General features: G+C 48.3%; 1 protein-coding gene across 1 annotated transcript in view; it reads right to left on the bottom strand.

Moving 5' to 3' along the window:
* The window catches only part of LOC134101145 (olfactomedin-like protein 2A), a 24,096-nt gene that overhangs the window by 7,385 nt on the left and 4,211 nt on the right, over positions 1 to 12,500 (bottom strand). The window contains exons 2-4 of the mRNA XM_062554732.1: positions 4,791 to 5,054; positions 1,455 to 1,562; positions 361 to 546 (exon numbers count right to left, since the gene is read on the bottom strand). Of these exons, the coding sequence (XP_062410716.1) occupies positions 361 to 546; positions 1,455 to 1,562; positions 4,791 to 5,054 (558 nt within the window). The remainder of the gene's footprint in view (positions 1 to 360; positions 547 to 1,454; positions 1,563 to 4,790; positions 5,055 to 12,500) is intronic.

The raw sequence follows: 12,500 nt of genomic DNA, 5'->3' as shown, positions 1-12,500 counted from the left end.
GAGTGAGTGTGCGTGCAGAGGGGCAACCTGGGAGTTTAAATGTGGATGTACTCAACGGGACTTTGTAGTTGGGGTTAGCGGCCTACCTGAGCTTTGGCTTTAGCGGCCTACCTGGGCTATGGTGTTAGCGGCCTACCTGGGCTTTGTGGTTGGCGTTAGCGGCCTACCTGGGCTTTGGCGTTAGCGACCTGCCTGGGCTATTGTGTTAGCGGCCTGCCTGGGCTTTGTGGTTGGCGTTAGCGGCCTACCTGAGCTTTGGCGTTAGCGACCTGCCTGGGCTATTGTGTTAGCGGCCTGCCTGGGCTTTGTGGTTGGCGTTAGTGGCCTACCTGGGCTTTGTAGTTGGGGTTAGCGGCCTACCTGGGCTTTGCTGTTGGGCGCAGCTCCAGAGTCCTTCTGCAGCAGCTGGAGGCCCAGCCTGGAGATCTCCTTCTTGATGCTGACCATGATGTCCGAGTAGTTGTCATAGCGCTTCAGCTGGTTGGTCAGGGAGCTGAGGCTGTCTTTCACGAAGTCGTTCTCCCGGGTCAGATTGGTCTTTATGGTCTGGAGCACAGAAGGGTGGCCACAGTCAGACACATGTCAGTAGGGTTTCCCATAGACCTTAGACAGAGCACAAGTCGGATGCGGATCACAGCTACAGTAGCTGTTCTTCAACTCTATCCCACTGGCCACTGCGTCTCCCCAGGGGGAAACTAATCTTTGTCTGTCCAATTAAACCGTAGCATAACACCATAGAACAACGTCATAGAACACACATGCAGGAATGTGATGTTTAAATCCCTGAGAATCCTCTCTGAAGCTCATCAGAATGATCTATTGGATGCAGCATTCCACATTTGTGGTGAAGTGAAGTCTCTATGCTTGTTCTCATGGGCACGTTTGATATCCATCACGGCGCTCTCTAAACCAACATGACTGTGGTTTCCCATGGCCCATGTTCAGCTCCCATTGCACAGGGATGGGGTTTTAAGCAAAACACCACCATTAAGTGAAAAAGACCACAGAATTTCCTAAAGGGCTGTTTAATTCGACCACAGCTCATTACGCAATCCCTGCCAACACGCAGATGGACACTTTCCCCGCTGTCCACTCACTGCGAAGCACTAATGAATAACTCACTGGAGAGCTTTATTATGGGCCACTACAATTATTCCATTTCTCACAACTACCCCGGCCTTTTACTGCATGTCACTCTCAAGCTCTTTCTCTCTCTCACAGGGCTGTGGCTCAGTTTGTACACTGTGGCTTCTTTGACTGTGTTCCTCCAGCTTTATGACTTATGTGGATGTTTTCTTTCTTTTGTGTGTCACAATCTCCCCACTTAATTTTACTTTCCGACATTTCTCTGGACTCTCGACTACACTCTCCGACTCCTCCGTTTCTCAAACTCTCCTCACCTCCTTCCTCCCACGCTATCTTAAATCCAGAAAGGTCACGGAGCGCTCGCTCACCTCCTCCAGGTTGTTCATCTGAGAGACGACCTTCCTCATGTACGCGTGAACTTTCAGCAGGTCCATGCTGTACAGGGTTCCCTCCAGGAGATCCACCATTGTGTGCAGCTAGAGGAGGAATGCCAGAGAAAAAAAAGAGAAAGAAGAGACAACAACAGAAAGAGAGAACGCATGAGAGAGGAGGAGGGATGATTAATCTGCATCAAAGGCTTAAATTCTCTCAGTGGATCATAACATCCAGACTGGGAGACTTCTCTGTTTGGATGACGCTCAGGGAGCAGTCTAGTTGAACAGGAATGTCGAGTATCTGTCTGCATGAAGTCGTTATGAGTTTATTTGTCTTGCCGGACAGACTTTTGAAAAAATCCATGTGGTCCTCCATCTGTTGGTTGAGTTCTCTGCTCATCTACTGGATGTCGGCTAATGTAAGAAGGACACAACGTAACAGGAACTAGGCCCTTGGGCATATTTCGGTGACTGGAGGGTGTGAGGGGGAGAGACCGGTCCTGCGAAAAACTCCTGTTTATCATCAGTGACACAGAAATATTCTCAATGGGCCAATGCCTCCCTTAACAGCATAGCATAAAACACATGGCTAAATTATACAGCACTGTCCCATTCACTCTAAATAGATTCAGCTCCTGTTCAGATTCATCTCAGACAATGAGTGAGAGCATTAGGATGTCTTTGAGATGTTTAAAAGCGGAAGCGAGAGTCGGAGACAAGACCTTGAACGATGGATGCTCAGCAGAGGAGACTACACTAGAGGCTGTCGGATGCACTGTGACAGAGAGAGGAAGCACACCTTGCTTCTTGGCATATCTGAAGGGGAAGAGGGCTTCTTTCCCTTTCTTTTTGACACCTGTAGTGTTTTCACTCTTTCTTGAGACCTGTCTCTGAGGTTATACCAGCAGGCATGTCTTTTACAGTCGAAAAAATAGGAAGACTGATTATGTGTGGAAAGGAAGATTGTTGGAGACAGAGTGTGAAGGAATGCAGCTGGATAGCGTGGGCCATGAGGAGTACGAGCAGCCAATGAGAGGAGCCAGAGACGCGAGGTGAGAGACAGATGGGCTCTCCATTTGAACAATACAAGGTTCTGCTGCTCAGGGTGACTTGAGGGAAGTCGGGGAGGTTGTTCCACGCCACTGCCGTCATAACAACATTCATTTGGATGGCTAATACAGTAATATATGATAAAAGTCATTGTTAAAGCTCAATAAAAGGTTTTTAATTGAGCGGAATTCCAACAGTCCCACATTACCAAACCGCTGAGCTAAACGCTGACATAAAATGTCTCCAATCCAAACATGTCCACCCACAAACACACAAGGCCACTTGGCACAGCCATTTGGGTGTTACAACATGCTGGAGAAATATTGTATACATCCACTTGCTCACAACTGAAGTGTACACAGAGAGAGAGAGAGAGAGAGAGAGAGAGAGAGAGAGAGAGAAAGACAGGATACAGAGGATTATAAATAATTGCACAAAGCTCCAATCAATCAACTCTATTCCTGAAAACCTGATCCGTGTTGATGCCTTGTTCTCATTTATCAAGGAATGTCCGCTAGCTCCCCTTTCTTCTGTTTATTTTAGTTACACCATGACTTTTGAAAAAATCCATGAATGAGTAAAGTTTCAAGCCTTCAACTCTTCTGATGAAGATCATAAGTAAAGGTTCAAGCTGAAGGTTAGAAATCTTGCTTGTGGTGCAACTCTAATTCATAGGAAAAGGGGAGCTAGTGTGTGGACATCCCTTCCTCTCTTACGGTATTACTTTTTTAATCCAGCACCTACTTTTGGATGTGTGCACAGTGCATTTGGTTGGATTACTCATTGTCATTTAACAAAAGTGTTGATTTTCTTACCCCACTGTTGCGTGCCCATGCACGTTTGTGATTCATTTGTGGGTGTGCACCTGACAGTGTGATTGATAAGCAGCCTCCGCTCTGTGACCCGACAGGTGGAGTCGGTTTTGGCCCTCTGCACGATTGCATCAGATGGTCTTTCCCTCTTTTCTTTCCCCCTGTCTTTCCCTCTTTTCTTTCCTGTCTTGTTTTTCTTGTGTGCACGTCTGAGGGCTGCGCCCTGAATGAAAGTCATATGTGCTTCAGCGGGCCCTGCTCTATCATTCCATCTCTCCATATGGCTCACTCAGTCCAGGGTGAGGAACCCTGTACTCACTCTCCAGATTCTGTGAGATTGCAGACATGCAGTACGGCATCTGCTCAGTGTCGGTGGAGCGGGGATCATTTGTCTGACTAATCGCCATTGTGTTGAGCTGTTGAATGACAATACGCAGCCTACCGCAGCAGTCATCTCTAGAGGGGCACACTCAAATGCCTCGGGTTGAAGAACACTGTTTTTGTACTGTGAATCCTGGCTTAATTGTATTGATCAGTTTTGGGCGTAGATTTTCATTTTAAAAAAGGCTATTGATTACATTGATTATTGACTTCATGATTGATGAATGGAAGCAGAGGCCCAATGGATGACACAATGACAGGATAGGTCATTCAGCGCGTGTGTGTGTGTGTGTGTGTGTGTGTGTGTGTGTGTGTGTGTGTGTGTGTGTGTGTGTGTGTATGTGTGTGTGTGTGTGTGTGTGTGTGTGTGTGTGTGTGCATGTGTGTGTGTGTGTGTGTGTGTGTGTGTGCATGTGTGTGTGTGTGCGTGTGCATGAGCATGTGTGTATGTGTGTGTGAGAGAGAGAGGGAAAGAGAGGAAGAGAAAGAATTGTAGAATCAAGAGAAGAATTTTAGAAAACAAAACTAGACAAAGGAAGAAGGGATAAACAATATGGAGGCAGAGAGGAGCAGCCAGAGTGTGAGTCTGGGCAAGATATGCAAAGTGAATGAGGGGGAACGTCAACCAGTCTGTGGGCAAATGGCTAGAAAGAAAGAGAGAGAGAGGGAGAGAGAGAGAGGAATTGCTCGAGGGAGAGAGAGAGGTTGAAATGAAGAGACAAAAGAGAAGTCTCAGCCACTGATGCATCTTAAGTACATGGTGATTAATAGGAGAGAGAAAGAAAACAATAGACAGGGAAAGAAATGAAGTGAGAGAGAAAGAGAGGACTGAAATAATAATACAAAATCCTCAGTACTACTGATCAGAGAGAGTGAGAGAGAGAGTGAAAAAGTCAAAAGAGAGAGAAGCCTTGAAGCAGTAGGCTAACCTTAAGAGTCTATACATGGATTAAACCCTGACAACCCTCATTCAAAGACAGACACAGATGTCTTGGAGGAAGTGAGAGAGTGAGGCAAAGAGAGGGAGAGAGAGAGAGAGAGGAAGAGAGAGAGAGAGAGAGAGGGGGGGGGCTCCAGTGTTCAGTACCTTCAGCAGCTCAGGCGCCTGCTTCTTGAGCTTCTCCATCTTCCACTCGTTCTCGCAGGGGTTGAGGGAGGAGGGCGGCGCGGTGCACGAGCACTTGCAGTCGGAGCCCGAGCTGACCGTCTCCACCGTGTAGAAGTCCTCCACCCGCACGCTCCCGCTCCGCAGCCGCGCGCACGCGTCCCGCGTCAGGGGCCGCATGATGCACTTGCAGCGGCAGTCCGAACCCTCGGACGTCATGCGCACAGGCTCCGTCTCCCCAAAGATCTGAGGGAGAGGGGGAGAGAGAGAGAGAGAAAGAGAGAGAGAGAGAGAACCATTGGTCAATTCAAAAAAATTGGGTTCAATTTAAAGAGAGAGGGATAAACTATCTAAGCTTGAGGCATAAGGTAAAAGACAATGAGACAGACAGTCACACAGAGAGGCTGAGACAACAACCCATTTGTTTACGATTATTTGCTGTAGATTTCTTTTTGTCCCTATGGTACCCAGATGTTCTGTGCTAGGATATCAGTGAGTCTTGCTTGGAACAACATGTAGGCCTATCGCAGAGGGAACAACATGTAGGCCTATCGCAGAGGCATCTCCCTACACTACAGCATCATAACACAATCTGTTTTCAGTGTCGTTTTTTCCAAACCATAGGAAAAGTAGGTCACAAGGGCACACGTCAGGACACTAAAACAGGAGAGAGAGGGAACGATGATGAAGAAACAAGCTGATCTTGCTTAATGAATTTCCATTAAGATAGGCCACAGAAGTTCAGCCGAGGCTATGTCACATTCAAATGCCTCGTAAATCCTAGATCACTCTGGCAATTAAGCGAAGCATTAAATTAATAAATCAGTCTCTTTCTCCAGCTCGGAGAAGGCTATGAATGGATTTATTTACTATGATATTGAGCTCAGACCCTGAAGCCTTCATAACAGTCCAATAACGGTCTACAAACATTTCACATTTCTTTAACGTTCTCTCTGCTCCCGTTCGTGCCACATAGTTCTCGTAATGAAAACCGGTCTCGTCGTCGACACAAAGGCAGGAGGGTCGGTTTGATCCTCTTCCAAGAGCCACAGAAAGCCTCTCCCCGTCGGCTTCATTCGCATGCAGTAAATTACAGCCAGTGAGATAGATGACAATTTCACCGCCTGCTTCCTAACCATCAGCAGTGGCGCTCCCAGCACCTAACATGTGCAATGAGGAGTGTGTGCGTGTGTGTTTGTGTCTCTGTGTGTGAGTGTGTGTTTGTGTCTGTGTGTGTTCGTGTGTGTCTATGTGTGTGTGTGTGTGTGTGAGCAATGAGGAGGACAATAAGAGTTCAGTGAGACTGTGGAGCTAGAGGCCAAATGGTGACACATACAGATAGCCACATTCAGTGTGTGTAGATATGAAAAGGAGTCAATGCTCAAGATAAATATATCACTCTCGGTCCATTTCACAAGAGGATATTAAGACAAAGCACTCCGGTGATTCGATACTGAGAGTTCACATCATCACATGAATCCATTCCTTAAGGAGTCTTGCATGTGAAGTGCTCATGTAATGGTAACGTATATATCAGCCTGGGTTGAACAGCAGTGCGTAAGGACTGAACTCCTAAATATTTATTTTCATTACGCACACAATGAAATGAGAATCAGGGAGGAATGTTGTGAAGAGTTAAGTCGTCGAATAGAAAGAGAGAGGAAGAGGGGGCAGGGCATGTTCCGTAGACCAGAAGAGCTGCTTCCTCGCTTACAGAGTCTCAATGGAACACCTGAATGTCTATGTTTAGATCAAAGATACACTCCTCCAGCTCAGACAGGAAGAGTTACCAGGTGGCTCTGCTTTTCACATAAAACTATCACCAACAGGACCAGCTGCGCTAGTATGGCACCAGAACAGTAGAGATCAATGCATTTATGAATATAAAGCTGCTCTGTTTGCTCTCCCACTGTACTATGAATAGTGAAAAGACAGACCCCCACCACCACCACACACATACACAATGCAGGCCGAGACAATCAGGCACACATTTTCCCAGCCTTGTGTTCCCACAGCCGACCCTTTCCTCTCGACTTCAAGGAGCAGTTTCTCAGTGCGCCTCTGATCAGAGTCATTAGGCAGACTGGCCCTTTTACGTCATGTGAGGTTTAAACGCGTCACACTCAGCATTACCACCTCGGACTGGGGTCTGGGTTCATGTGGGAACAGGCCACTAAACTCACTCTAAACTCTCTCTCTCTACGGCTCCTGTTTGAAGGAAACCGTAAAAATGAACTTTTACAGGGGCATTTCCAAGCATCTCAGGCTCCACAAATGTTTTCTCCGTTTATAAGTTGGCGTTAGTTAACTTGGAATTGTCTGTCATTTCATGATGCCTTTCCAGTGCATTCCTGAGTTTGCTGAAGGACCCAAGAGGACATTACATTATAAAATACAAAATAAATCAACTCATAACTTATTCAGGCTGCAGAATGTGCACACTATAAAATGCATACACACCCAAACATTTGATTTATTCTATGCCTACAGTATGTGACTTTTACGAACACATTTTCGCATGGATACTCAGTTGTGGTTGTATTGAAATTTCAAGCTTAATTGTCCTGGTCCAGAACCAGGGTGTTGTTTTTCTGCCGCCCTAATGCAGTGGAGATCTCTGTATTAAACACCTCTATCCTCTCATTACAGGGGACACCCGACGCTGAAGTCACTATGCGGACACTGACACTGAAGGTCACTGAAGGTCAAAGGGGATAGAGAGGTCAGCCTGGCTCGACCCAATCTATGGCCCCCTGTGGTCAGTGCCGAATACGTTGTTGCTTGCTGGGCCATGTGGTCAGCCAGGGCCAGCTGCACCTCGCCACGCTCTACTGCCTCCATTTTGAACCTGGTAGGGGAGGACACTAAAGAGGAGGAGGAGGAGGAGGAGAAGAGGAGGAGGGTGAGAAGAGGACGAGGAGGAGGACTGCTGGGGCGGACTGGACAGAGCTCTGTGGATGCTCGTGTCGGCAGAGGTCACATTCTCCAGGACCAGTGGACCAGACAGGGTGAGATGTCTCTGTTGGCCTGGTGCTGCCTCTCTGTGGGGAGGAGGCCTTTTGTCTGGAGTAATGTGACAAGGGCCAAGGATCCAGTCAACGGCTGACATCTTTGTTTCTGTGTTTCAATGTCTTGGGATGGAGTTACTGATGAACCCTTGGGGATCAATAAAGTATCTATCTATCTATCTATCTATCTATCTATCTAATGTTGCACAATTACTGCAAATCTGTAACACAGTGTCCACATACAGTATCTATCAGGAGTTCATTCCAGTCTTCCTCTCTCACAGTCAGTGTTTGGAGGTAGTTCCATGTTAATTTGCTCAGATTTGATTCTGCTGATTATGAACCGTGCAGATCTGACTTAACTTGAACGTGCCCTTTCAGTAACCTTTCCTTCTCAGTTTATGCAACACAGTCAAATAAGGACACACTGCTGCTGCTGCTACTACTACTACTATTTCAACACACGCACGCACGCAAGCACACACGCACGCACGGACGCACGCACACACACACACACACACACACACACGTCCGCGCCAGCGCACATGCACACACACACACACTTATATTTCTATAAACACATTAGGTTCATAAAACGAGTGAATCCATACGATCATTTACATCCTGAGAATACATTGGGCCGTTTTGTGAGGTGCAATAAAGGGCCCATGTGTGGATTTCATGCCACTTTGCGGCTCTCTGTTTGTTTGTGTCATCTCTGCTCAGCAAAATAGTCTGGCCTGAGCCTCCCTGACTGGGCCCTGCCAAAGCTGAGCCTCTTGTTAAAGTTGTCTGAGCAGAACCGAAGGACTTGAGGTTTCATTAGCTGAGGAATGCAGTGGCCAAGTCCAACAGGACTGGGTCAAAGTGTGGGCCTGAGTATGAGAGAGACACTTTCTAATGTGTGTGTGTGTGTGTGTGTGTGTGAGAGAGAGAGAGAGAGAGAGAGACAGGGAGAGAGAGAGAGAGAAAATAAATTGTGAATATGATTTGGAGATGTGAAAGATGTGAATATGTGTATAATAGCCAGAAGTACGTAGTCCGAAGCAAAAAATGAAAAGGTAATGGAATGGGACACAGAAGATGTCATGGAGTCAATTGATCTGGAGCAGTTCCTGCATGCTGTACAGTATGTTCTACTCTCTCATGGCGATTCAGTTGGACATTAGGGGGTTCCTTTCAACGAGTGTTTGGTTAAGGAACCCTTAGCAGTAACAGGCCAAAGACCCTTCAGTACAACTCCATAGCAACATGTTCCGAGTCTGATAAACTTCAGCGGTTAGGGTTCGAGACAGACGTGATAATTCCTGATATTCGCATGCCTCCTCTGGAGAAATAGAGCATGCAAGGCAAGGTGGGGTCGCTGGTGACGGTGCAGTCTCACGGCTGGGTGCTGGAGCAGTGCCACGGGCTGATTTAGAGGGTGTTGGAGCCAGGGGTTGGGGAGTGGGGTGTGTGTGTGTGTGTGTGTGTGTGTGTCTCTGTGTGTGTGTGTGTGTGTGTCTGTGTGTGCACAATTTCCAGATCTTCCCGTTTAAGGAGACAGGCAGGAGATGTATTACGTCAGATTCAGCCCAGTTTCTCACACACTGTGGTCCCTGTTCAAACATGCTTCCCACTGCGTTTGGGTCCAAATTGCTCCTCAACGTCTTCATATGGGACAGCTCATCCTGTCAGCGCGCTAGCAGGCTCCGCCAGTGGGGATGGGTGCGTCTGCATTGTTGGGAGAGCAAGAGACAAGAGGGCCTGTGGTAGTAATGTTGAACTGGTGGGAAATACGTGGACCAAAATAGAGCCTGATTTTTTTCATCGGCGCCAAATGACCTTCCTTGTTCTCCCCACAGGGCAGAGTTCACTTTAGCCACAGTCATGCTATCCCGGCAGCTGTCTCCGATCTCGTCCAAGCCGCTATTCTTTTGCTTAAGCCCCAGAATAAACGTGCCGTGAGATCACTCCCTCGAAATCAAATTCCTCTCCAGACCCTTTCATGTCTTTGTTGCCCTCCCTGTTGATAGTCCCTGGAAGACGTGCCGGGGCCCGAGATTAACCGACAATCTGGCCGGTTCGGCCGCTGAACAAACTGGGCTTTTCATCCCGGATCCCTGACTAAGTCCCACAGCCCGCGCACAGAATCCCTGTGCATCCCCTCACAGGTGCGTTGGGCACGTGGTCGCCGGTTGACCACAGAGGGAAAGGGGTGGCAGAGCCGGTCGGGGGCAGGCGTAGTAAAGCCTCCCATATCTGCCCCTTTGGTACGTGAGCCCCCGGCCAGCTGCCATGTGATCTGTCTCCGCACAGCACAGCGCCGTTACCGGCACTGGCATCGGCGAGGGGGCAGCTGACCAAACAACTGCGGGCCTGGACCGGGCCCTCTGCCAAAACGGAGGGGGCTACTGTTCTCTACAACACACACCCTAATGCAATCGCAGAAACTTGCACAAACTGACTGTAGACACACACACACACACACACACACACTAAGGCACACACACACGCATACACACGCATACACACGCACACACACACACACACACACACACACACACACACAGAGACAGGAGACACAGACTGAGAGTGAGGGGCAAGGAGACCAGATAACGGGGTGGAAAAACACAAAGACTGATTACTACTAGCCAAAACATCACTTGTCTGGCCATGTGAACTCCAAACTATGAGCCCCATACTAAAATACTCTGCTGAGCCCAGACATTGGTGTGAGTGCACCGACTCCCTCAATAGAAATGCCTCTCCAGACCTCTCATCCGTATGAATTATGCAGTGTAATGAATTTAAGATAGACCCTCTCTTCCTGTCTGGTACTCTGAGTATGTGCTGAAACACACGAGCCGTGTGAACCTGGGTGGCTGTTCCCTTCTCTCCTGCTGACAACACGGCTCCAGTATCTCACTGATATCAAAGGGCATCACAACACCACTGTTTGGGCCTCTTGTGAAATTCCAACAGCATCACCACAGTAACAACTCAATCGAGCAAGGCAGTCACGAGGGAGAGGAAAGAGAGAGAGAGAGAGAGAGAGAGAGAGAGAGAGAGAGAGAGTAGAGGAATGAGAGACATCTTGAGCGAAGACTCTTAAAGTAAGAGGGGAAAAAACAAACATGCGGATTAATTGTTCCTCTTGATGTCCAGCCGTTTTGGTATATGACAACAGATCAAAGTCCCTGTAATCCAATCGCTGTGGAATGTCCTTTTCCCCTAAGCCTAGAAGCTGAAGAGGCAGCAGGCTCTCCTCAACACACACACACACACACACACACACACACACACCACTCAGTGGTGCTGGTCAAAGAGGGCGCAGGTAATTAGCTTGGTTACAATCTGCAGTCTTGAACCTCTGCCCAAGGCTCATTAGGTGTCCTGTGCCCGCAGGGAGACCCTGCCCTCTGCTCTCGCGTCTCCTCTCAGGAGCATTTTAATTGGGAGGGCACCAGGCTTCCCAAGACCCTCTCCGCTGGCTGGGAGGGTTACCGGGTGGCCGGGGAAGTTATTTCACGGCTTTACGTTCCGTCCGTATGAGAGGTATAATACCATAAAGCGGTGCCTTTGACCAGAGCTGACTCCTTCAGCAAAGAGAGAGGATTACCGAGGGCCAAACTCGTTTGCCCTTCAGAAACAGGTCCACAAACGAGACTCCGATGCATCCTCAGTCCCAGTTCCATTCCTATAATTGGAATTTTCAACTAACATCCAGGGCACAGATTTTTTTTGCACTTTTCCTTACCCCTCTTCCTGACGCTCCTGTATATATGAACAGCACTCTGCAAACAGCTCAATGAACACACGGGAGATTTGCGCTTTACACAGAAAGTGACACGTTATTGACTTTCTCTCTTTCAGAGTTGGGGGCCCTTCTGGCTGTTGACATTAAGGCACAGCACTTATGCCCCAGGTGATGTGATTTATTACACATTTCTCGACAGCATGGCGTGAGCTGAGTCCAGAAGTATGGCAACGTTCCCCAATCACACGCTAGGCATTATCCTATTCGTAATCTCTCTGTGACTATCTATCATCTCCCTCACTCGGCCTCTTCCTTCACACACAAACGTCAGTGCTCCGTGAGGAGCAGAACACTTCTCTCTGGCCGTGACACACTGAGAGAGAGAGAGAGAGAGAGAGAGAGAGAGAGAGAGAGAGAGAGAGAGAGAGAGAGTGACGGCAGTCCCAGGGCTGACGGTGGAGTGGAGCTGCAGTCACTGATACCTTCAATTTCCTGCTGCCTCCGTCGGCTGGCCGGCTGGCTGGCTCCCGAGCTCTGCTCCACATGCCAGTGGCTGAGTTCTGCACAGTAGCACTGAAGTGCCCTGTTTCTACTACGGCAGCTCGATCAAACTCAGGAGGGCAGCTGTCTCTGTCTGCCTCTGTTTGTCATGTCCATGCCATCCGTTCATTCCTCCATGTCACAAGGGCAACAAGCAGCTCTTGAGATGTTCAATTGTATGACCTGACTCCAAGAGTCAGAATCGTTTTTCAGTCGCACTTTGAGGGTCTTGTCTTGGCTATTTGAAGCGCATCTCTTGTCATAGTTTGCACTGGGGCTTGTGCTGAGAGCGGATATAACCAGGCACAAGGTTCCTCACATGCTTAAAGACCTGCTGGACCCTCCCATCTCAGGTCTTTATTTGCCATGACAACCGATTGAAGGCCGAGGGTGGGCAACCCATCC

This window comes from Sardina pilchardus, chromosome 14, assembly GCF_963854185.1.
Source record: "Sardina pilchardus chromosome 14, fSarPil1.1, whole genome shotgun sequence".
In the NCBI taxonomy this organism is placed as follows: Eukaryota; Metazoa; Chordata; class Actinopteri; order Clupeiformes; family Clupeidae; genus Sardina; species Sardina pilchardus.
Note: the sequence above shows the minus strand (reverse complement) of the source record. Positions and strands in the feature narration are given on the sequence as shown.